Here is a 23,209-nt window from a genome sequence, read left to right on the forward strand (position 1 = left end):
TTGTAATCTCGAAGATCTCAGTTGCATTCTCTTTGGCGGCACCTGTGGTGATTAACGGTAATTTCGGGAGCACACTTCCCAGATATCCAGACAGTGCTGCATGTGTGACGTCCACGGTTGGTCTCAGACTGTTTGCTTCATCTGAGCGTCCAATTTGTTTCTTTTTCTTTGGATTTTCACTTATTTTTGAAGTTGTATCTGTAGTCATCGATCTTTTCTTTGTTTGTTCAGCCAGAGTAGATTACTGTTTACTCGCAACACTAAAAAAAAAAGCAGCCACTAAGCTCCGCCTACCCTCTCTGGCAGACCAACCACTGCTGGCTGATGGAAAACACTAACTGGTCGCCGCTTGTGATTTTTTCCGTGAAAGTCGCATCAGACATCCAGTCTGTAATACTGCATATGCAAAGGCTTTCATCAGTCGGTCATAGGCTCAATCACCATTGTGATAAGATGTAACAAGCTTGTCAAAGCAGGCTATCTGCAACTGACTCAGTCTTGTAGCAGTGTGCCTCACTGATGTGTTCAATTTGGGGGACAATAACAGAGCTCCAAGACACAGAGGAATAAGATAAATCAGGCTTTATCTTATACTTGTAAGCAGAATAAATGTATGTTTGTTGTATTCATGGTGTTTTCTTATTGCTATCCTATCCTTTTAAGAAGCCAGCATTGGACTGCACAGTCTCAACTTTTGCTTCCCCATGGGCTCTGACTCTAGTCTAAAATATTCAGCTCTGGTTTAATCACCAGCTCTTCTGACAACCAAACACACACTGAGCATTCCTGAAGTGTAGCCTCCTTGTAAAAAAAAAAAGAAAAACCCAGAAGAAGCCACAATTTCCAGCCCTCTTGATCTTCACAAGCTAATGAGAGCTAAAATCCCTCAGCCCTCTTCCTCCTCGCTGAAAGCCTCTTTGTTGTCATGGCAGCCTGCACTCTTTCCCCTGTTTCTCCCCCTGTCTGAATTGTTTGGATGCCTTTATTCTCCTCTCGCCGCTGTTGATGGCTCCCAACATGTCAAGTGTGTGCTGGTGCAGAACTTCACACATGATTTGATTAGATTTTTAGTTTTATGTCAGCAGCCAAATCTCCACTAAACACCAGAGACATTATTATGAATCCGCTCACTGCTACTTTAAAAATATACAGGCAATGAGACGAGGAAGGATACACACGTAACAAATCTCGTTATCGCTGACAGCCTCTGCAACAAGGATGAGCAGAAAGCTGTCATGGCCTTTAGTGTAGCTGGAGTTTGAAGATTATGTTTGTTTTGCATGCAGGTCAAGATGTAGCCCTGACATGTACGAGCTAAAAACGCACCATCATTGTAACCTAAACTCGAATATTTGCCGACCTGTGACCCCTGTGTTAATGCCCCTTTTTTTATGCACCCAAAAACACCATATTTCCACACAATCAGAGAACTACAAAGTGTGCATCCTGCTCATACGTAGTTCTAACATCCCATCCCACCACGCCGTCTCCGACAGCAGCAGAGCAGGTTGTAACATAATGTTCCCACCGTCTGCTTCAAAGGTGGTTGAGCCAACTTCACTGGCATCACATGAGCAGAACAGACCGCATTGAGCCACCCTGTCTCGCACTAAAATGTCATAAGCTCTTCCTTGTTCCTTCTCTGCTCACATCACAATTGTTGTTTGTTGGTTTGTGGTCATTTTGAGACTTCGCTAGCAAAGATTACAACCTTACAACCTTACAGCTTGGTGTAACAAAAACAAAACTAGATCAAAACCCAGTATGTGGCTGACCACATCAGGTCAATGTGTGCTTTTGTGGGCAATGTGTTACAAGGAGTTTCCTTATGAGGCAGATGACAATGTGTTTGAAAGCAGGTGTGCGCTGCGGACGTAGGTGAGGACAGCAGACGAGCAAAGTATCCAGAGCCTTATAGACAGAGAGTCGCGTCAGTGGAGGTCCAATATGCTCCATGATCTGCCATTACAATGTCTCTCTCTCTACAGCTCTAAAAGTACCGTCACTCACTCACTCAGTCAGTTACTTAGTCAGTCACACACAGACCCGTGTGTAGGGCTGACCCCGGCGGTCAGCCAAAAACTAAATTGTGCTGCCACTGTTTTCCTCCCTCCCAAAAAAGCAACAATGTTATCGTCGGTCACAAAGACCAGCTCTGGACCAAAAGGGAAGCGAATAATTTGCATGACACAATTACAAAGTCCATAAATCTGCCAACAAGAATTATACGATGCAAATTTGTTTTTGAAATGATGCAAAAGCCTATTAGCGTTGAGATTCTCTGGATTTAAATTGCCTCAGATTTTGTTAATCCAGAATTTGAATTATCAAAAGCATTTAAAAGTTGTTTGCATGACTGGTCTTGCTTCAGACCTTCCTTTTACAATGCTGCATGAAAATGTAGTTAATCAGGCATCCTTTTGGCATCCATCCATCCATCCATTGTTACCTATGCGAGGTTGCCTCGCAGTCGCAGTTAGCCCAGACATCCCTCTCCTTAGCAACATTTTCCAGCACCTCCTGGGGGATCCCGAGGCGTTCCCAGGCCAGGTGGGATATATAATTTTCCCCGAATTTCCCCCCTGGGGATCAATGAAGGATTATCTTATCTTAATCCCTCCAGCGTGCTCTGGGTCCATCCCGGTGTCTCCTCCGCGTTGGACCTGCCCGGAAAACCTCCACAGGGTGGCGCCCAGGAGGCATCCTAATCAGATGCCCGAACCACCTCAACTGGCTCCTTTTGATGCGAGGGCGTAGAAGCCAAGGCTGAGCCCAGACACCCTGCAGAGGAAACTTATTTCAGCTGCTTGTAACCATAGTGACCGATTCTTTCAGTCACTACCCAAAGTTCATGACCATAGGTGAGTGTTGGAACGTAGTTCGACTGGTAAGTTGAGAGCTTCGCCTTACAGGTAAGCTCCTTCTTCACCACAACGGTCTGGTACAACGCCTGCGTTAATGCTGACGCTGCACCAAACCATCTGTCAATCTCACGATCCATTTTACCCTCAGTCGTGAACAAGACAAGATAATTGTTCATACTGCTGTAGTTAGCAAGACTGCAGCCAGTGTGTGACCTGCTACAGTGAAACTGTCACCTAGCAGAAGCAGATGGAGAGCTGAAAGGGAAGGCCAGTACTTGATGTCCACTCAAGGAAATCCTGGTAGGAAGCCGAGCTGAGCCCGACCTAACTGGTCATCAAATTGGGCACTTGTGGCTGGAAGTGGCAGTAAAGTTAATCCAGACACAGTCCCTGGAGAAGGCGATGAAACTAACCAAGCCATGTGTGCTCCGTAGTGATGTTATAAATCCAGACATGATGGGGTTTGGTCAGCTATCATGTGATGATGATGGGCAAATGATCACCTAATAAGACTGTGTGGCAGGTCGGAAAGTTTTTAATTCCTCTCTTGAGTTCAGTTGTAGTTTTATGCTCCTGTGTCTAACATGTCAGATGTAAGAGCGCCCTCTCCTGTCCTGGGACCCGTAATGACGCTTATTAAACTCTCCACGGTACAGTAAGTTTCATGGTGTTTTTAGGAGCCTGAATTTAGCTTCTAATCACTGTTAATAAATGCACAGCCTGTGGGATTTCCTGCTACCTGGGTATGCATGGGTTATTAATTTAAGCAGTTGTTTTTATGAGGAAAAAGTGGTTTAGTCAGACATTTTATCTGTTTTTGCAAGTATTTACTAGTATTTTGCTCTTCCACAAGCCCTTTGGGAAATGATTCCGTCTTATCGCCACATATCCAGAGATTTTCTCTGCATTAATGCACCTTTTAATGACTTTATGATTGATGCAAACAAGCCCCCCCGGCAGTCAGCGATAGAAGCCTCCCAAATGATGTTTCAGTAAAGACGACCATTTGCATCTTACCTCAGGCATGACTAATCAATCAGTAGCATGATCATTACTCAGACTGGCGAGGAGATTACTGCTTCTGATTGGTTTGCACACGTGTCCTCTGATGCATGTGGCCACGTCATCAAGGGAGTAATCATGAATGGGCGTTTCAGTGGACGACAATCAGCAGAAGATGAAGTGAGATGCAGTCCTTGTCAGCATGAATGACAACAATTTAAGCTCTCAAGTGAGATGGATTGTTTCAGATGATCCTCTCCAGCCAGCCTCCCTGTTTCCACTTGTGACCTTGTGTAGAAAGTGAAAAGATGTTTAACAGGTTAAACTCGGTGGGTCAGTTAATCCCCTTATTTTCATTAAACAGCAATTCATGCCAAATTAGTAGCATTCCCCGATGCCCTGCTTTGTGTTGATAATTAGCCTTCATGCATTACCACATCAGCGTGTCCTATGGAGCTCACTGTGCCTTTTCAATTGTGCCAAGTCATTGCTGACCACACACTTTGGTAAGAAGCAAGCGCAAGAAAAGAAGAGATAGTCAGCATTAGAAGGTATGATCTCTGGTCAAACCAGGAAGAAAGTGTCTGTCTTTTAGAGTAGCCAAAAAGTTAAATTAAAAAGTGTCTTTCCAGACATTTTTGCTGAAGAGTGCTGGACTTTTATTATGGCTGTCAGAGGGGATGAGATGAGATGAGATTATTCTTTATTGATCCACAGAGGGGACATTCAAGTGTTACAGCAGCACAAAGATAAAAAAAGAGCCCTAAAATAAAATGAAATAGGAGCATTTTAGTTTTTCTATATCGTCTCTATCGTGATGTCACAAAAGTTTTACACCATTTTGACAACGCTTGTTCTGATCCTTGCACGTGGGAGTGAACCTCGAGCGAACCACGGAGGGAGGTGCTGTTTATTAACATGGACATTAACGTGCAGAAAAGGACTCAGGCTCGGCCCGAGCGAAAACAGAAACTCAGTCGTATAAATTCACCCCAAAAAAGTCTGCGTATGGCTATTTCATATAGACTAATTATTTGTTAAATAAACAGGGTAATTATGTATAACTGAAACGCTTACTCATTAATTGTTACATTGAGAGTCAGTACATTAATCACAAATTATTTTGCGAATTAAAAAAAAAGGAGAACGGTTGAAAAAAAATAAAGGGATGCACGGTGTGGTTGCAGTGCAGTGGTAAGCGCTGTGGTTCAAATCCCAGTTCAGACGTAGGGGGCTTCCTCCCACAGTCCAAAGATGAGCTCGTTAGGTTCACTGGTGACTCTAAAATGGCCCGTAGTGAATGTGAGCATGAAAGGTTGTCTGTCTCTATGTGCAGCCAATTTTGCCTGTGTTTCAGTGTTGTCTAATGTTGTAAATACTTATGTATAAATATTGGTAGGATTCACTTTGACAACTAGGATGTGTATTTGTGTTGGGTAGCAGGTCACATGATAGGTCACGGGAAATAGGAAGTTAGTTGTTGCTCTCTTTGCCTGTCTCTATTCTGCATCTCCTTCTATCCCACTTTTCAGGCCCATCCAGTCGAGGCAGATCTCTATTCAACATGAGCCTCGTTCTGCTCGAGGTTTCTAAAAGGAAAGACTTCCTTTTAACAGGCCTTCCTTTTGCTAAGTGCTACTCATGGTGGATTCCTGTTGGGTCTCTCTCTAAATAACAAAGAGTCGGTCTAGACCTGCTCTTTTTGTAAAGTGTCTTGAGATAACTTTGGTTATGATTTGGCGCTATACAAATACAATTTGACTGAAATTTGATTGATTGAGTTGGTATAGATGGAGGGAACAAACGGTTCTTACCGTAAGACCCAAACGTAACTTAACCCAAGCAACAGACTCATCATTTACTGCTCATCATCTCAGCAGTAACCGGGAACATCACCCAATTTAATTTCCATTCTGGACATTTCGCCTCAAAAAGCTCCCCGGTATGTGATTGTCATTATTGGACAATCTGGCTGTCAGTCAAACTCCTCGCTATGGCAACACGCAACATCAAAGCCCCCAAAGAGAATCCTCATCAGTCGAACTCGTTACTACTCAATACGGTCTCAGAGCAGACCATCATCATGGCTGCGTCTGTGCCAAGATAATACAGATACAATTCATTATCATACTTTTTGAACAGGTTATATAAATTGGCCAATAATATAATTATTAGACGAGCTACTAACACCTTGTCTTTTCTCTTTATAAAGACCGGATACTACAGGTAAGAGTGCTGGATCATGGGTGGAAAAGAAGTGACTTGACTCGGGACTTGACTTGCCTTAACTAAAGACTCGACTTGACTTGACATAACCTGTGACTTGACTCAACTTGACTTGATTTGACTTGCCCAAGAAAAAATGACTCGAGACTCGCTTAAGACATGGACCAAATGACTTGAGACTTACTTGGGACTTGAGCAAAGATGACTTGGTCACAACACTATCAAGAATGGGTTCAATTTTTGTTGTTAGGACTCATTTAATTATTACAGTTTGGTCTTATTGCCATATAATGCAATGCTTTGATTGCCTTGCATGATCCCCATTTAGCTCTATAACTTTCCATTACTGCCCCACTTGTCTTCTGCTGACTGCCCAATAGACTCAATGGTTGGCACAAACCCGCTTCGATTCCCTTCTCTTGGTTCACAAAACCATGCACAGTGTTGGTTTCAGTTCATTTAGGTTGAGAAACGGACACAGGCTGAAGCTAAACCAAAATACTTCACGGAGGAGGGTCAATATTCATGTTTGTCAATCACAAGATCAAAAATCTGCAGCACGCCACTCATGCTTCTCAGATCTTTGCTGTCACAAAAGACCCGCCCTCTTGATGATTGGCCACTGCTTAAAATGATAAATGACAACCTGTCACCATGACAAAAATGTGATTACATGCTGGTAAACAGAACATGTTTGTGTTGGTTCGAAGAAAACAAGTAATTTGAATATGTCAACAGGCATTTTTTACTACTTTCTGATTATACATCAAACAAGCTATCAGAGTAATAATTAGCAGATTAATTGAAAAGAAAAATGAAGATTGGTTGCTCCCCTAGAATGGAAATCTTTCGAGGTAACACCAGGCAACAGGAACAGTACAGCTGTAATAAATCAGTTCCCAAAGAACTGCTTTCCAGGAAACTAAACCTGTGATTGTACAGTCAGTCTTCACCCCAGCTGATAGAGGAAACCCATCAAGGAGACGAACTGGAAGGTGAGGGAATGGGTTCCCCGCTGCTTTGGTTCAAGCAGACAGAGGTCAGAAGGCCCGACAGACGCTCAGCCTCTCGCTGTGCTGCTGACAGGATGACTGAGGAGAGCTGTCAGTCAAACACGAGTCCAAGCTACTGCCCGGCACATCAGGAAATAAGGCAGCTGTTTAAAAGAAGAGAGATGTGTTTCACAAGGACAAACATCACGCAGAGCTTAACACCATGTCTGGTACGTAAGAGCGAGAACACGTGCGTTTAGAAATTGAAGTGACATTTAGCTGAGAGCAGGAAAGAGATGTTTTAAATCGCCTTTTAATGTGTAAAAATAACTGACATTTCTGTTAATTTCATTGTGTATTTTAAGCCTTACTTTATAAAATGATGGGAAGTTAATAGTAATAGTAGTAATAGCTGATCGTTTTGAAGGTGTGTTGAAAGTGATTTTACTTCCCCCGATCTGCTTGGAAGAACGTCATGGCTGCACCGATTTCAGTCGTAAAAATATTAAACATGTTAAATATTTACGATCCGTTGTCCTGTTGTATCGGGGGGGACCCCTGAGGACGGCTGAACACGCACTCTGTGGATCGTCACGTGGAATGAAACGATAGCCACCAATTGAGAAGCAAGCTGACTGAAGCAGGAAGCACGACAACTGCAGCCATGGCGACAAAAGCAAACGTGAAGCATAAAGTAACATGCACAGCCATGTTCACGCCGTCTCCACCACTTCATCCACAGTTTGTTCTTTTTCCTTCATGAATTTTCAGGAAAAAATTATCATCACCAATTCTTCCCACCTATCGTCCGCCATGTTTGTTTACTCTAAAGTCTCGTTTGACAGCGAGAGATTTAGTGAGATTTCCAGCTGTGAGAGTCGGACTCTGGTTGTTGATGAATCTGTTAGTGTGTGGTGTGCTGTTTGGGGCATATCGTTGCTCTCCACACTCCACAGGAACAAAACTGTTCAATCTATCATTATCTGTCGTCATGTGTGGGTTCACTCACATTTTCAACATCTGTTAAGCAGCCTTAAAGGTGCCTGAAGAACAACAGGTTTAGCAGGTGCGCCAAGCTTTGCGGTTAAGTAGCAGAGAACTGTAGGAACAGCTGTGGCTTTATTAGAATCATAATCACATCGGTTTTCTCATCTACTTCTCAGCAAGACAGAGGATAAGGCAATTTCTGAAGAGTGAAGTTGTTCCTTAAACCTATAAAGTTAAAACTTATGTGGTCCTGATGTAGATTAAAAACCTAAATTATTAAAAGCTCATAAAGAGATATGAATAATGGGAACATTCTCAAACGTTCTCACACATAGACCCTCCTCCTCCTTGTCTCTGGTCTTATCAGAAGTGGGAACGCTGGGTTAAAGGACACCCAAAAAATTGAAATCAATAGCATAATGATCTATTTGTTATACACTCCATGTTTAAACGTACATTATAGCCAAATACATGCAGAGTTAGAGTGCAGAGCAAGCAGACAATACACATTACACTAGAATGTTTTGATCAGTGCTGCACAGCGGTGAGACACATACGGGACCTTTCTAATGAGCACATATGTGCAGTGTATGTTGGAGGGTATGTGGAGAACAGCTGGCAGATCATTAACGTATATTTTAGAGATGCCAAGCTGTTAGCTGACACTGGCAGGAGGTAATACTAACAACACAGAGCAGTTATGGTGATGGAATTGATCGTTCTTTCTCCACAGTGTATTAGGAAATATGGCAGCACATTTATTGGTGCACGACAAATGTCTGTTATAAAACTGATCTGATAGATATTGTGACTTGTGTTTAAAGTATGAACAGAGTAACGTTTTGGATCATTTAAGTTGATAGATTCTTGCAGTACTATAAAAAATGGTGTGTGTGTGTGTGTGTGTGTGTGTGTGTGTGTGTGTGTGTGTGTGTGTGTGTGTGTGTGTGTGTGTGCGTGTGTGTGTGTCTGAACTCTTGATGGAGGATGATTACTGATCCATAACTGTACGAACTGGGATTTATTTCCATTAGTATAAAGTTGATATGAATGCAAAGATGTCTAACAATTTGTTCCACTATTTTATTTCTATTTTAAAGTTGTAATCTTGAAGTTCTCGGTTTCGTTCTCTTTGGCGGCACCTATAGCGATCAACGGTAATTGCAGGAGCACACTTCCCAGATATCCAGACAGTGCTGCATGTGTGACGTCCACGGTCGGCTCCGGTTGTAACTCTTGATCTTCCTCGCTGACGGTCGCTTTCCTTTTTAGACTGTTTGCTTCATCTGAGCGTCGAGTTTGTTTCTTTTTCTTTGGATTTTCACTTCTTGTTGAAGTTGTATCTGTAGTCATCCATCTTTTCTTTGTTTGTTCAGCCATAGTAGATTACTGTTTACTCGCAACACTTGCAGAGAGCGGAAAAGCAGCCGCTTAGCTCCGCCTTAGACCAACCACTGCTGGGTGATGGAAAATGCGTCACTAACTGGGCGCTGCTTGTGTTTCCACACAGTCCATAATACTGTCATAGGCTCAATCACCATTGTGTTACCTCATTTGGTGATGATAGATAGTGACTTAACAGACATTTATTTCAAGGTAAATCTTTGAAAGTCTTGTTTTAAGAAAATAGCATTTAAAAAATCACTTCAATGCAGTATAAACTGATGTAAGCTCTGGTGCCAAACAGGAAGTGGTAGTGGGGAAGTGAAATTTGGATTCCAGACACGATCATCCACCTTTTTGCCTTTTGAAGTTTAGATTATTTCAGCTATAACTCTGTCAAAATACAAAAAATTGTTCCTATCACTAAAGTTAAAAAGTCACAGATGCATAATCAAAAGATTTCCTGCAGCCTTTTCTCTCTGCAGGTATTGAATCATATAAAACACAGAGTTAAAACACACTGTAGTGTAGCAAAATGCTGCTGAGCTGAACAGCATGCATGAGCCTGGTGTCATTACCAGCAATTGAAAATGAACCATGACTCTTTCCCCAAAGGCCTCCTACTTAACAAAGCTTACAATTGGCTACAGCGAGCTGGTGGGGAAACGTCGTGTTGACTGATCCAGCAATTGAAATGGGGACTTTGTCTTTGTCTGCAGGTTGTGTCCTGCTGTGCAGCCTGTACGACATTACAGTCTGAACCTCTGCCGCAGTCTATCTGAGAATGCCAGTCCTCTCTGTGTGTTTTATTATGTGTGCTGTTTGTTTCTGTGTGTTTCTGCAGACTGCTCAGTGTGCTCTGCTGTAATCTGGACTCCTTCCTGCTGCTGGAGAGCCAGTACGACATCTGCTCCATGCTGCTGCAGAGTCAGAGGGAGAACGTCACGGAGCTGGACACCAGTGAGGGGTAAGAACCAGCAAACACACAGATACACAATGGAAATAAAAATGTTTTATTGATGTTAATTAAAAAGAAGTTCTCTATGCTTTGAGATTTGTATTAAAGCTTTTCTAAAGTAAAACAAAACACTTTATGGTATTAAAATGACTTGAATTAAATGTGTGCGTTTATCCCAAATAAGCATACATAAAAAATAATTGCTGATAGTCAAATGATTTTATTGTCTGAATGGTAACAGGGTAATTTAGCTCAACTTATCATAATGGATTTAAATGAAGAGACAAAGCTTATTGCTTTTGGTTTTTTAATGGGATTAGTTGACTATGAGCAATTGGGGCACTTTAAGCTGCTGTATAAATACAGCCATAGTCAACAGAAACACACAACTCACTGACAACAAAACAAAACCAAACGGTCTAAAACCGCTTGCACTTCTGGGATCAAACACCCGACGCCTTGACAGTGAACTTGCTTCCTTTTGCTGCAGTAGCACCGCAACATCCACAATCCAAACCCCAATTAAATGATGCATTAGAAACCCCACATTTGGCTCTTACAGCTGTTGTTTGTCAAGAAATAGTTACAGCTTCTAACTCCCTCTGACAGCTTGTTTTTGAGATATAACACAAAAAATTAGTGTGATTTTAAGGTGATGTAGCTAAGTGTGACTAGCTGTTTTCCCCTACTTGCAGTTTTTATGCTAAGCTGGGCCATCAAGATTTAAGCTTTATTGATCTTCATATCTTCTTATCAAATACTAAAAATACATTTGAGTGTTCCCAAAATGTTAATGTATCCCTTCAAAATAAGGGACAGATGCTAATAATTTATATGTATCCAGTACTTGGACTTTGCAGTTGCAGCGTGTCTAAAAAGTTCAGTTAGATGCAGCCCGAGCTGAGTTAAACTTCAGGATGTTTCTCAGACATTTTAATAGTTTCCACATCGAACACACTCAACATGCACACAGTCGTTCTCTCTGTTCAGCGGAGGCTCTTTGCTCCTCCGTACATCATCCTGATATGACAGAACACTTTCATATTTAATCATTGCTCAGGATGAGAAATTGTTTGTTTGTTTTTATTGTCACAAATAAAATGGAATAAAGCGGAAAGTGAGTGAAAAGGCCATTTCTGAAAGTGGGTGCTCAAAAGCCCCTCTCTCCTGGTAATGGCTGCCGGAGCCGGGGCTGTCGGTTATGAATGGAAATGGCCCTGAAAATGCCAACTCGCATCGCATTTTGGAGAATGATGACTTGTTAATTTATTCTCCCATCTCCCGTTCCTGCCGTCTCTTCTCCTCGTGCTCCTATTATCATCACAGACATCGTCGTCTCATCATTCCTCTTGACAATCTTCTCTTCCTCCTTCATTTTTTCATTTCTGTTCAATGTTTTTCAAATTTTACTTTTTTAATCTGACTTTTTATTGTCATTTATTTAGCATTTTTATCTTTTTATCTCTTCCGCTCTGGTCTTTACTAAAAACAAATGAAACCCCACTGAAAGCATCAAAACTTCTTTGTGAGGGGAATCAGTGTTTTGTTGTCTGACCCCTGAGGTTTGAGCTCTCACTGATATAACGTTTGTGTTTTAGTCACAAAGAAATAAATGCAAATCACACTTTGAGGCAAACAAGCCCCAAGAAAAAGCGAAAAAACTAGTCCCCTTTATTACCAATTTCAAGCTGAAATTGCTTCAGCAATAAGAGCAATCCACTAAGTCTGACACCCTCCGACCCTGAAGTGCCTTTATAATTGGAGCACTCTGATCTTATGTAATATTCAAACATGGAAACTCTTCACCCTGTCTTTTCTGACTCGCCTTTAAACAATGATACAGTCATTCAGAGGCTCAAACTCTCAAAGTGTTTCAGAAGACTTTTAAAGAAAGTTATCTGAGCTGTGATAACATTGGGAACTTTTGATTTGTTACTAAATTAGAAGGTCGTAATTAAGCAATATCACATGAGAGGGAGTGATGTACTGAAGACCATCACAGCTGTGCCGCAGATAATCACAGCAACATCAATACCCTGGGGTGTGATATTGTTTTTAGACAACAGTTTTACAAGAGACAAATAGGAGTAAAAAGTAACAATCAACAACAGAATTACTTTTTGCTCCAAGAACTCAACTAGTTCCACAACAAGCATCCTCCTGCACTCTGTGTCTACAGGTGATCACAGATCACCTGTTTTTTATCATGTACATTCATCTGTTTGTTTTAATTTATCATCAAGCAGTGAAATAAGAGTCTGCTGTGTGATTCAGAGGCACCAGCTTGATCAATGTAGAAATACACGCTCTGCTGTGATGTTAATTAACAGTGTTCAGAACACCTAGCTGAGGCGGAGTGATACACAGAGTGAAAAGTCCCAGTGATGTTGTTCTCTATATCAGCACTCATTGTATGCCTCTTATCCAATCAGATTACTTGGTCAGAACTAACTGTTGTATAATGATTCCCATCGCCATGTCTGCTTAGATTTTATGGGGCCAACAAAAAAAAACTTTGATTAAACTTAAAGCTTAAATTAAAACTTCTCTGAGACTAAAGTGGTATTTTATTGTGAAAAACATATATTTCCTGACTATTTTTTTTCAACCATTTCTTTGTCTTCAGCTGTCTTTCTCATTTTGTATAGCCGCATATAAGGGCCATTGTAGGGGGAAAAATGAAATATAAATTCATAAAATCTAGTAATAAAGAATTAAGGAGCAGGGCTTGAGGGAAATATAGAAACGAAAAACTCTGAATTTCTGTGATTAAAGTCGTAAATTTACTGGGAGAAAAAGTTGGAGATCCTCTGAGATTAAAGATGTTAATTTATTAGAAAAAATTCAAACTCCAATATCTCTTGAATTTTAAAGTGAAACATTATTTAGAGAAACCAAGAAATTCTCTGAGACAAGAGTCAAAATTAACTTGAAAAACAATCAATTTAAACGTTTTGCTTCACCTACAATGGGCTTAGCATGCTGTCACACATTTGACCACCTTGCATTGTTGCTGTAGCGTACAGATCTCAGTGCAATAACCTTTATTTTATTTATTTATTTCAGTCAGCATTTACAATATCTCACATTCCAAATAAATACATTTGGGGATAAACCAACCAGAAAAGTGTAGGCTGAAGCTAGGGCTTATGATACCTACAACAAATTCTGTTGGGCAACCATTTAATTAGTTAACTTTAGTTATATCATACCACAGCAGAACAAACAAAGTTCAGAGCATTTCTTACGAAAAAGAAAAGAAGTTCAAAAAGAGTTCATACTAAACAAAAAGAAGCAAAAACAAGACAAAAACGAAGAAAAACAATCATCATATATTAGTTTTATATTTGTTTTACTGAGTGAACAACACTTTTTTAATTCTATTTCAAAGCTATTCCACAGGTTTACCCCCTTGGACACACAGTTCTGCTTTAAATGTGTCCTCACCTTTGTTTGTTTGAGAATACCTGTTCCAGCTGTCCCTTTAACAACCTCTGAATACAGTGTGGAAGTAAGTTACTACATTAAGACCTGGATCCAGTGAGTCATTTGTGTCTTATTCCTTTACCCTCTCAGGGAGGTCATCATAGACAGCCTGTCTGTGGAGAGGAATCACGTGCTGGTTCGTGTCAGCGTGGTGGGAGGTCCGTCTGAGAGGAAGCTTCCTCCTCGAGCGCTACAAGAGGTCAGATAAGCTCCACTTTATATTGCTTTTGAATGGGTACAATCTATGCTTCCTCTCTTCCTGTTTATTTGAATGGTTGAAGTTAAAAGGCATCTTTAATACTAGAAAATACAAGTGTGAACAAGTGGAAGATGTTTTCTTATTAATCCTGCACAACAAGCACCACAGAAGCAATTCTACAAGGCCGAGTCCTAATAACTATCTTCTGGTGATATGTTGTTTTCCTAAGTATCTTTCAGGGAGCACAAACACATCGTTACAAACCTTAATCACTGTTTATTCCACATTTGTTCTTTAATTGCTTTTTATGACATTGTTTCAGCGTCCCTAATTGTTTCTTTTCCCTGAGCTCTGAACTGAGAGCAAAACCCTGAGAGAAAAAGAGACAATTACCAGAGCAGCCGCATGAAGAGACTTCATTTATTTTTTAGCATCCCTTTCTATTCTTTAATCATAATATGAAAAACTTGATCCAACTTATTCAAAGAAATATTAGTCGCAGTCAGACTCGCACACCTTAACACACACACACACAATCTGTTTCTGTCCTCAGTTTGTGCTACAGGTGATTTCATCAGTTGTCTGGAGCCTGCAGCCTTCTTCACCCGGCATGTTCTGGGACAGATAACAATTATTTAGGTGTTGTTTATGCTGCACCCAAAACAAGACTCTAATTTACGCTGGGGTCAAGGAAAGGGTATGCAAAACATCTCTAAAGTGAGGGAGTGTAAATTAGCTCAGTGAGTGTTTCCTTCATGTTGCACAAGACTCTTTTATTCATCTCTGCAGCTATTAGTGGAGAATACAGGCACGGAAATGCTGCTAAATTTTGTTCTTGACATTTCAAAGTATCTGCCAGGATGTTTACAGTCAACAAGAAGTATCTATGAATACCCTTATGGCTACGAAACATCCTATGTGAATACCAAATCTCCAATGTGTGTGGAGGAATTCATAAAGCTTTATGGCTACATTCATAAACACAAAATACTCTCTTATGTATTATATCAACAGTCATAAAAACATCATGGACTTGGCTTACAATGAATGTGGAATAGAAAATACTTTGTCTACTTTTTGCATGCAAAAGGCTGAAACGTGTCTTTGACCTGCACGTGCAAATATAAAACACAGGGTAACACATTTAAACATGGTGGCACGTTTAAAACCATTCAAAACACTTAAAACACTTAAAACATTAACATAATAAAAAACATAATTAAAAAACAGACACAACAGAGCAACAGTAAAGGAGGGTGCCAAGTTCTTAATGGTGGATATTAAAGGAGCAATTCACCACTGGAAAAAGCCACTGTCAGTCAAAGCTGGTGTTCTCTGTAATCGATAGAAGCAATAATATTTGAAATTGGCGCCATAGCTGTGGAGAAAATTGTACAAACAGCTGGTGGTTTCACCCATTCTACATTCCTACAACACCCAGCGTGCAATACTACCGTTTTAAAGTCAAGGACATTGATCGCTGCAGGCAATGGCTCAGAATCCGAAATACGACGGGAATATACCGGTGGATTGTCTGAAAAGTCCTCGTGTCTGCAGTCTACATTTCAAACCTGACGATTTTGAACAAGACGACATCTGAGGCGGGCGTCTTAGATTGAGGAAGTCTGGTTTAGCGAGCTCCCAGTCTGTTTCCCAGAGCCCATTGGAGAAGGGGATAGCGCCCTCCAAAGACACAGAGTGAAATTGCATTTTTGTTGTACCATAATGGCATCAGCTCCCCATAATAGCATGATAGGACTGAGGTTGAAAATCAGCGAAGTGGCCCTTTAAAGGGCTGTTCAGTAATAATATAAAGTGCTGTGTGCAGTATGAGGTAGCAGGCTGACTTTAAAGTGTCCATACTGATTGAGATATTTGATGGCAACTGGGACAAATGATTTTTGTATGAATATTTTTGGACTTTTTATCTGAAGGCAGAAGCTAAAAGTAGTGATTCAATGGAGGCTGTGGTCCTCAAGAACTTTCACACTGAGGCGTTGGTCTACCTTTCCATGTTGATGGGACAGTTGGGTTTGTTTGCAGCCTGTGATTGAGCTGCTTACTTTAACCACTTTGGAAAGCTTTGCCTTGTTTTGACACTCAGGTGCTTATACCATTATACGAGGATCATGTGTCATATAGATGGTCTTAACTAGTTACAAACTAGATTTGACTAATAGGGTTTATGATACATTATTAACTACCTTTAATCACATATACACACAACAGTTAACTGTAGTAAGGACTTAAAGCATGCTATGATATATAATAGTCCACAGAGTATCATACAGTAGCATAAGTTCACACTGGATCATAATGTTTAATTCTTGACCTCCGTGTGGCTCTGTGGATGTGTTCGTCATAGAAAGTGTTAGCCACAGTTTGAATCACTTTTGATTTCACTTTATTCTCATTTCAATATTACATTTTTTAACTGTTGAACTGTTAGATTTATTGTGCTGCTGCAAGACATAAGAATATGCAAAGACGGCTCCACAGACATGGTCATGTTTTTATTAAGACTATTAAGTATGCACAAAAGAACTAAATTACCCAGAGACATTATGATCAAGTCATGCTGAGTCATGTTCCTGGTCATATTTCTGGGAACTCATGTCCTATGACTAAGCAGTTGTTGTACATGTTGGGTTACACAAAGCTGATTCAGATGTCTTTTAGTCTAGATATCTTTTAAAAGTATTAACTGTTATCCATATTACAACTACACCATGATCTATATTTACAAATTCTACATAGAAATGTAGAATCTGTAGGCGGGGACGTAGATTTTTAGTACGGGTGTTCTGGTTTCTGTTTGTAGTACGCTTGTAATGCGAGTAATCACATATCAGCAGGCTGCAGCGTATGCAGGAAAAACAGTCCGTGAGTAGAGCGAGAGCAGGCGGAATGTAAGCCGCCGTAATGACATCCCGGCTCCCATCAGCATCATATGACGACGATTTTTCTTCTTATTAATTTCTATAAACAGACACCTGCAGTAAGTTCAGCTCACAATCTGCTCTAGATCAAAAATTGTACCTGATACAAATTCACGCTGTGTCATGAAAGCCGTTCAGCGTTTAGATTTCCCGACGTCCTCAAAAGCATCAGAAATGATGGCTCTGACCTCTGTTCAACGCACTCGTCATTTTAAAGTAGTTTTCTTCTCCTCTTGAGGACAGACCTGACAAAGCTTCATGTTGACTTGTTCCTAATCTGCATCATGATGTTATTTCAGCAAACTTAAGAGTCGTTAATTAAAGTCAATCACAAGAAAATCGGTTCCTTTTTCGGCTTCATCCTGCTGAAGTGAGAAACCTAAAACATGCAGGAGGTAGCTCTCCAGGAGCAGGGTTTGCGACCCCTGGTGTACAACAAAATGACAAAGTTGAAGGAATAAATAAAAATTCATAAGTACTGTTTTCACAGACAAAAGGGTAGACTTAAGTACCTCAAATCATGCTGAATGCAGAATAATTACCTCCTGCAGTGAGTCCCAGAGCTCTATAGGGACTGTATGCAACAATCAGCACCGTCCTCACATACAGGCCTCTGTGCATTGTCAGAGCAGCACATCACCTGAGAGGCAGACTCAAATACCAGCAGGGATTATCATGAGCGGCATGCACAGACAATTGGATAAAGAGACCTGCTTCCTAAACCCCATTAACATTTAGAGCACATTACTTTGGTGAGTCACCAGCTGAGCCGTGACTCAGGCGTTATGGGTGTTCAAATGTAAGATACGACACGTGTGATGAGTGCAGCACGAAGGAAGATTGAAGGGAGGAAAGGACAACTTGATAAACTGCAATCAGCTCGGCACTTAACAATCACTCTGTAATAAATTCCGTCCTCAAGTGCTCTGTACTGTTAATGTGTCTAAAAGTGTGTCATCAAACGTATTCAGACAGTTTTAAGGGTAATAAATTAAAATACAAATGCTTACAATCCATTAAAAGGACCCTGCCAGGCCATAAACTGGCAGACCAAATATCTAGTCGGACCAAAACATCAGCAAAACATTTTATACATGCTGTCTTTACATCAACTCATCATATAAGTGGTCATCTGCTCTATCCAGGGAGGAGATCCGTACCCCTGGCCCATGTTTTCAAGCTACCCTCTGCCTCCCTGCTACACGCTGGACCCACCAAACATCCACCATAACTCACAGGGTAAGATAAACCTCTTAGTTAATATTCATCGGTGCATTAGTACTGTGTCTTTTAACCTGTAGTTCTTCCCCTGATGCAGATGCTGAAATTAGTGCATTTCTGGCTTCATCTAAGGACTCAAAGAACGAGGAGAGCTGGATGGAGATGTGCAGGAGAGAGTACTGCAGAGTCATGACCTCCAAACCCAACGTCTTAACTGGAAACGGTAAGATGCTGGTTCTCTGTGCAACTGCATGTTTGCCTTAAGTTATAGCAAGGATCTTGTGTACCTCTTAGTGGCATAATAACACAGAGTAACATAGAGTGTAAGCTGGTAATAATGCATGGAAATACACCGAGCCAGGTCGAGTGAATGACATTGATTGATTACAAGCGGGCGGAGGCAGTGTGATGCTTTGAGCAATGTTCTGCTGGGAAACATCGGGTCCTGCCATTCATGTGGATGTTACTTTGACACGTACCACCTACCTAAATATTACCGCAGACCAAGCACACCTCTTCATGGAAACAGTATTCCCTCACGCAGTGGCCTCTTTCAGCAGGATGATGCGCCCTGCCACGCTGCAAAAACGGTTCAGATCTCAATCCAATGGAGCATCTGTGGGATGTGCTGGACAAACAAGTCCGATCCATGGAGGCCCCACCTCGCAACTTACAGGACTTAAAGGATCTGCTGCTAACGTCTTGGTGCCAGATACCTCAGCACACCTTCAGAGGTCTAGTGTCCATGCCTCGATGACTCAGGGCTGTTTTGGCTGTAAAAGAGGGACCTAGGGGGTCATAATGCCTTGGCTGATCGGTGTAAGTTGGCAGGTGCCATTAAATTTGTTGGCTCTTGGCACATTTTAATGCCACTCTTCTATCATGATATTTATTCTAACTTTCAGACCTTTAAGGACACTCAGATCTAGTTGCTTCTGGCTGTCCCAAGGTCAGGCCTGAAGCTCAGGGGTGACTGAGCCTTTTCAGTTGCAGCTCCAAAGCTCTGGAACACTTTGCCTCCACATGTCCAACTGTCCCCAACTCGGCCTGTTTATAAATCATACCTTTATTCCTTGGCTTTTGGCTCCGCATGGGAGTTACCTTTTTATTATTTTTCCTTTCTTATTGGTCTTAACGCCTTTTACTATTTTATTGTCCTGTTTAAATTGGTCTTAGTGTTTTATGGTGATGTTTTTATGGCTTTTATGTTTGACTAAATGTGCTTTATAAATACTTTTGGATTGGATAACATATTTAAGTTTGCTAACTTGAATCTAAACAGTTGGTGAATTATTTCAAAGCTAAGCTGAGCGTCCCCTCGTCCCCACACTCACACACTCAGAGCATGCAGAGGCGGGGTTGGTACAGACAGACGGGCATCGTTCTCATACTCGTATTGATTTGAAGCGAAGGCGAGTGCTTCTAAAATGTACAGGAAAAGTGAGTCACAACCAATTGTCAAAAGTATTTTATTAGAATACACAGTAGAAAAAAAGTAGCCGGCTGTAATTAAGCGCTTATGGAAAGCCCTGAGCAAGGCCATGCGACAATGATAGCAATCATATCACATATATAAAGGTGGTATCAGAGAGGGACGCTGTATTGGCTAATATCTACTGAAATCAGGAGGGGGAAATGGCATTGGAATATCTAGAAATAATATCAAGGAGAGCAATAAACAACTCGTCCTGTGCTGCAGTCGATTCTGTATTTAACCACATTATGTGCTGAAATCTCCCTTTGTGCTGCAGGTGCACCACGCACACCTCCACACTGAGATTATATAGATCTGATGTCCATGAACCTTTTAAGAACTCCTCATCGCTGCCATTGACATCCACTATGAAATGCCACCGACGCCTACTTATTCACGTAGGAGTAAATAGCTGTAATTCAAGGAGGACGAAAATACATTCAAATGAGGGCTGACAATCTTGCATTAATGCACATACTGAGCAGTGATTGCTTCCCTTCATCAGCACACTGTTGCTCTTCACTCTCCGCCGCTCATTTAAGGCTTTTTACTGGAAAAGCATGATCAAGATTTACTATGTGCTAAGCTTCCCTCTGCTGTATGAGTGCTTTTCATTATCATTACACACACAAAGGCTGACATTTTACTTTTTAAGAAACAATCAGTGAAGGAAATTGTTGCATTTATACACTAAATGAACCTCCTTCCTCTGCAATTTATTGAACATTTACTTACAGCTAGCTCTGAGTATGAAGGCGCTGTGATTAGCACTTGTGTCGTCTGCAGGCCTTTATACAGCTGTAAAATGAAAATGATTAAGTCGACTATCTCTCCATCAAAACACAAGAGCCTGTTCAATACCTCACTATCTTGTCAGCTTATTGATTGCTTAATTGTCCTGCCTCAACAGCATGTCAGTGAGATGCATTCACTGGTGCTGAGAGTCGCTGCGTTGCAATAAGATCAGCGCTCGTGTGTTTCTGATACGGCGACCTGTCACATGACTGTGTGTGCAAGTGTGTACAAAAATACAGCGTTTTATTCATTACTTCCTTGACTTCACTGACTTTTGGCTTAAAAGTTTCTTCAAAAATGTTTATGTTGACAGTTAGATAATTCAGATCGTGTAAAGCTAACATACAAAGATAGAGAACAATTGGAGTCATTGTTAAAGTTCCAATCTTTAAGATCTCAGTTTCGTTCTCTTTGGCGGCACCTGTGGCGAAAAAAACGGTAATTGCAGGAGCACACTTCCCAGATATCCAGACGGTGCTGCATGTGTGACGTCCACGGTTGGCTCCGGTTGTAACTCTTGATTTTCCTCTCTGACGGTCGCTTTCCTTTTTAGACTGTTTGCTTCATCTGAGCGTCGAGTTTGTTTCTTTTTCTTTGGATTGTCACTTATTTTTGAAGTTGTATCTGTAGTCATCCATCTTTTCTTTGTTTGTTCAGCCATAGTAGATTACTGTTTACTCGCAACACTTGCAGAGAGCGGAAAAGCAGCCGCTTAGCTCCGCCTACCCTCTCTGGCAGACCAACCACTGCTGGCTGATGGAAAACGCGTCACTAGCTGGGCGCTGCTTGTGATTTTTTCTGTGAAAGTCGCCACAGACACCCAGTCTGTAATACTGCAAATGCAAAGGCTTTCATCAGCGGGCCATAGGCTCAATCACCATTGTGTTACCTCATTCGGCGATAGATGGTGACTTAACAGACATTTATTTACATGAATATCTTGAAGATTATCACTTTAAATTTAACTTTCAATTACAAGAACAGTTAATATATATTAATGTTTGATGATCAAAAAGAATCTTTCCATGCAGTTGTTCTACAATGATTCGCTCAATGAGGCAGGTCCTAGGATGACCTCCCTCTTTCATTTGTTCCATCACCTTCTAATAACTATCTGCATTATTCATAAACCTGTTGATATCCAAGTCTACTATAAAAGTGGATCTGTTTCTTTTTTTTAACCATACATTCAGGCTTTTTCTTTATGCATGCATCTTTTCCCCAGCCGTGCAAGCTTTGGTTAACAACGCACAGAGATGATTGTGATCAGGCAAGAGGTTGTGTGTCGCTAATTGCTGTAAAAACCCTCTCTGAGACGCATATTCCAAATGATACTTATGATATTTCGAATGATTGTGGAAAAATTGTTGTGCATGAAATCATATTCAATGAAGGTAGACATTATATTACAAGCCCCTAATATTTGTGACTGCAGTACAGTTATAAATGGTAAATGGACTGCACTTATAGTATAGCGCTTTACTAGTCTTCAGACCACTCAGAGCGCTTTTACACTACATGTCACATTCATCCTTACACACGCATTCATACACGGCTGGCAAAGGCAATTTAGGGTTCAGTGTCATGCCCAAGGATCCTTCGACATGTAGACTGCAGCAGTCGGGGATCGAATGGCCAACCTTTCGATGAGAAGGTGACCGGCTCTACCACTGAGCCACAGCTGCCCCCAGACGAGCCCTGCAAATTTTAACCTCCACCTTCTTTTACTGGACTTTTATGTTAGACTGCATGAATTTTGGCTTGGTAGAATGTATTCAAAGCTACAATTAGTCTATTGTGTCTAATATAAGCACCTATACCTCTGTGTTGTTGTAGAATTGTTTTGTATAAGGTATCACCTTTACAAGAGGCCTCATCATCCGGTGTTTCCCTCGTAGCTCCACAATTAGATTCTCAGGGACTGTGGGTGGTTTGTCTGCTGTCTGGGTTTTACTATGGAAGCATCAGGGGCAGTGAAGCTGTAAATAGATACAAGCAGATGCACGAAGTGTAGTGATATTACATTACATACGTTCTTACAGCTGAGACAGACACTTATCCATCCTACATTTAATGCTGCTTCATTGTTTTTTGCTAACTAACTATGTAACATGTGTACTGTATGGTTCACAGTTATTTCCAGGTCACTCACAGTGTAACTGTGTTGCTAAATAGTGCATCCAACAGGATGGTTTCCACCTTCTATAAATAGTTGAAGTAGCAAAGCTGATGTATTTGAATCTATAAATTGGATTTATTCTAAAGTCAAGGTTTATTGTAGCTGTGCTCTCATACATCTTATCTCTGTGTCTGTTTTTGTCTCCTCAGTGCTGGCTGACCTTCTGCAGACTGTTGTGGCCCATCTATCAGGCTCTGCCACAGAGTGCTTCTTCTCCCCGGCTCAGTACAAAGGTCAGTGCAGAAGAGTAACACGTTCTGTTTTCTTCCTAACAATTTAGCCAGAGGAAAATAACTTAAGGGCACTCCGATCCACAGAGGGGTGAAATGAATCCTGACTCTGAATCTGGCTCTTAGGAATTTACACTGTGACAACCAGTGCTGGTCAGGGACGTAGGTGATAGAGGTGACAAAAGGTGATACGACTGGGTTCACCACAATACCTTAGGTCAAGACCTGTGATTGACTTTGTATCTGTACAATCTTATTTGCGCTGATACAGTGT

General features: G+C 41.1%; 1 protein-coding gene across 1 annotated transcript in view; it reads left to right on the forward strand.

Moving 5' to 3' along the window:
* Window positions 1–23,209, forward strand: part of tbc1d32 (TBC1 domain family, member 32) — a 102,926-nt gene that overhangs the window by 35,472 nt on the left and 44,245 nt on the right. The window contains exons 24-28 of the mRNA XM_069657376.1: window positions 10,299–10,421; window positions 13,989–14,097; window positions 18,182–18,275; window positions 18,355–18,480; window positions 22,855–22,938. Coding sequence (XP_069513477.1) covers window positions 10,299–10,421; window positions 13,989–14,097; window positions 18,182–18,275; window positions 18,355–18,480; window positions 22,855–22,938 — 536 coding nt within the window. The remainder of the gene's footprint in view (window positions 1–10,298; window positions 10,422–13,988; window positions 14,098–18,181; window positions 18,276–18,354; window positions 18,481–22,854; window positions 22,939–23,209) is intronic.

The sequence above is a fragment of the Semicossyphus pulcher genome, unplaced genomic scaffold, assembly GCF_022749685.1.
Source record: "Semicossyphus pulcher isolate SPU_LCO1_2020_fin unplaced genomic scaffold, fSemPul1.0.p SCAF_11, whole genome shotgun sequence".
Classification (NCBI taxonomy): Eukaryota; Metazoa; Chordata; class Actinopteri; order Labriformes; family Labridae; genus Semicossyphus; species Semicossyphus pulcher.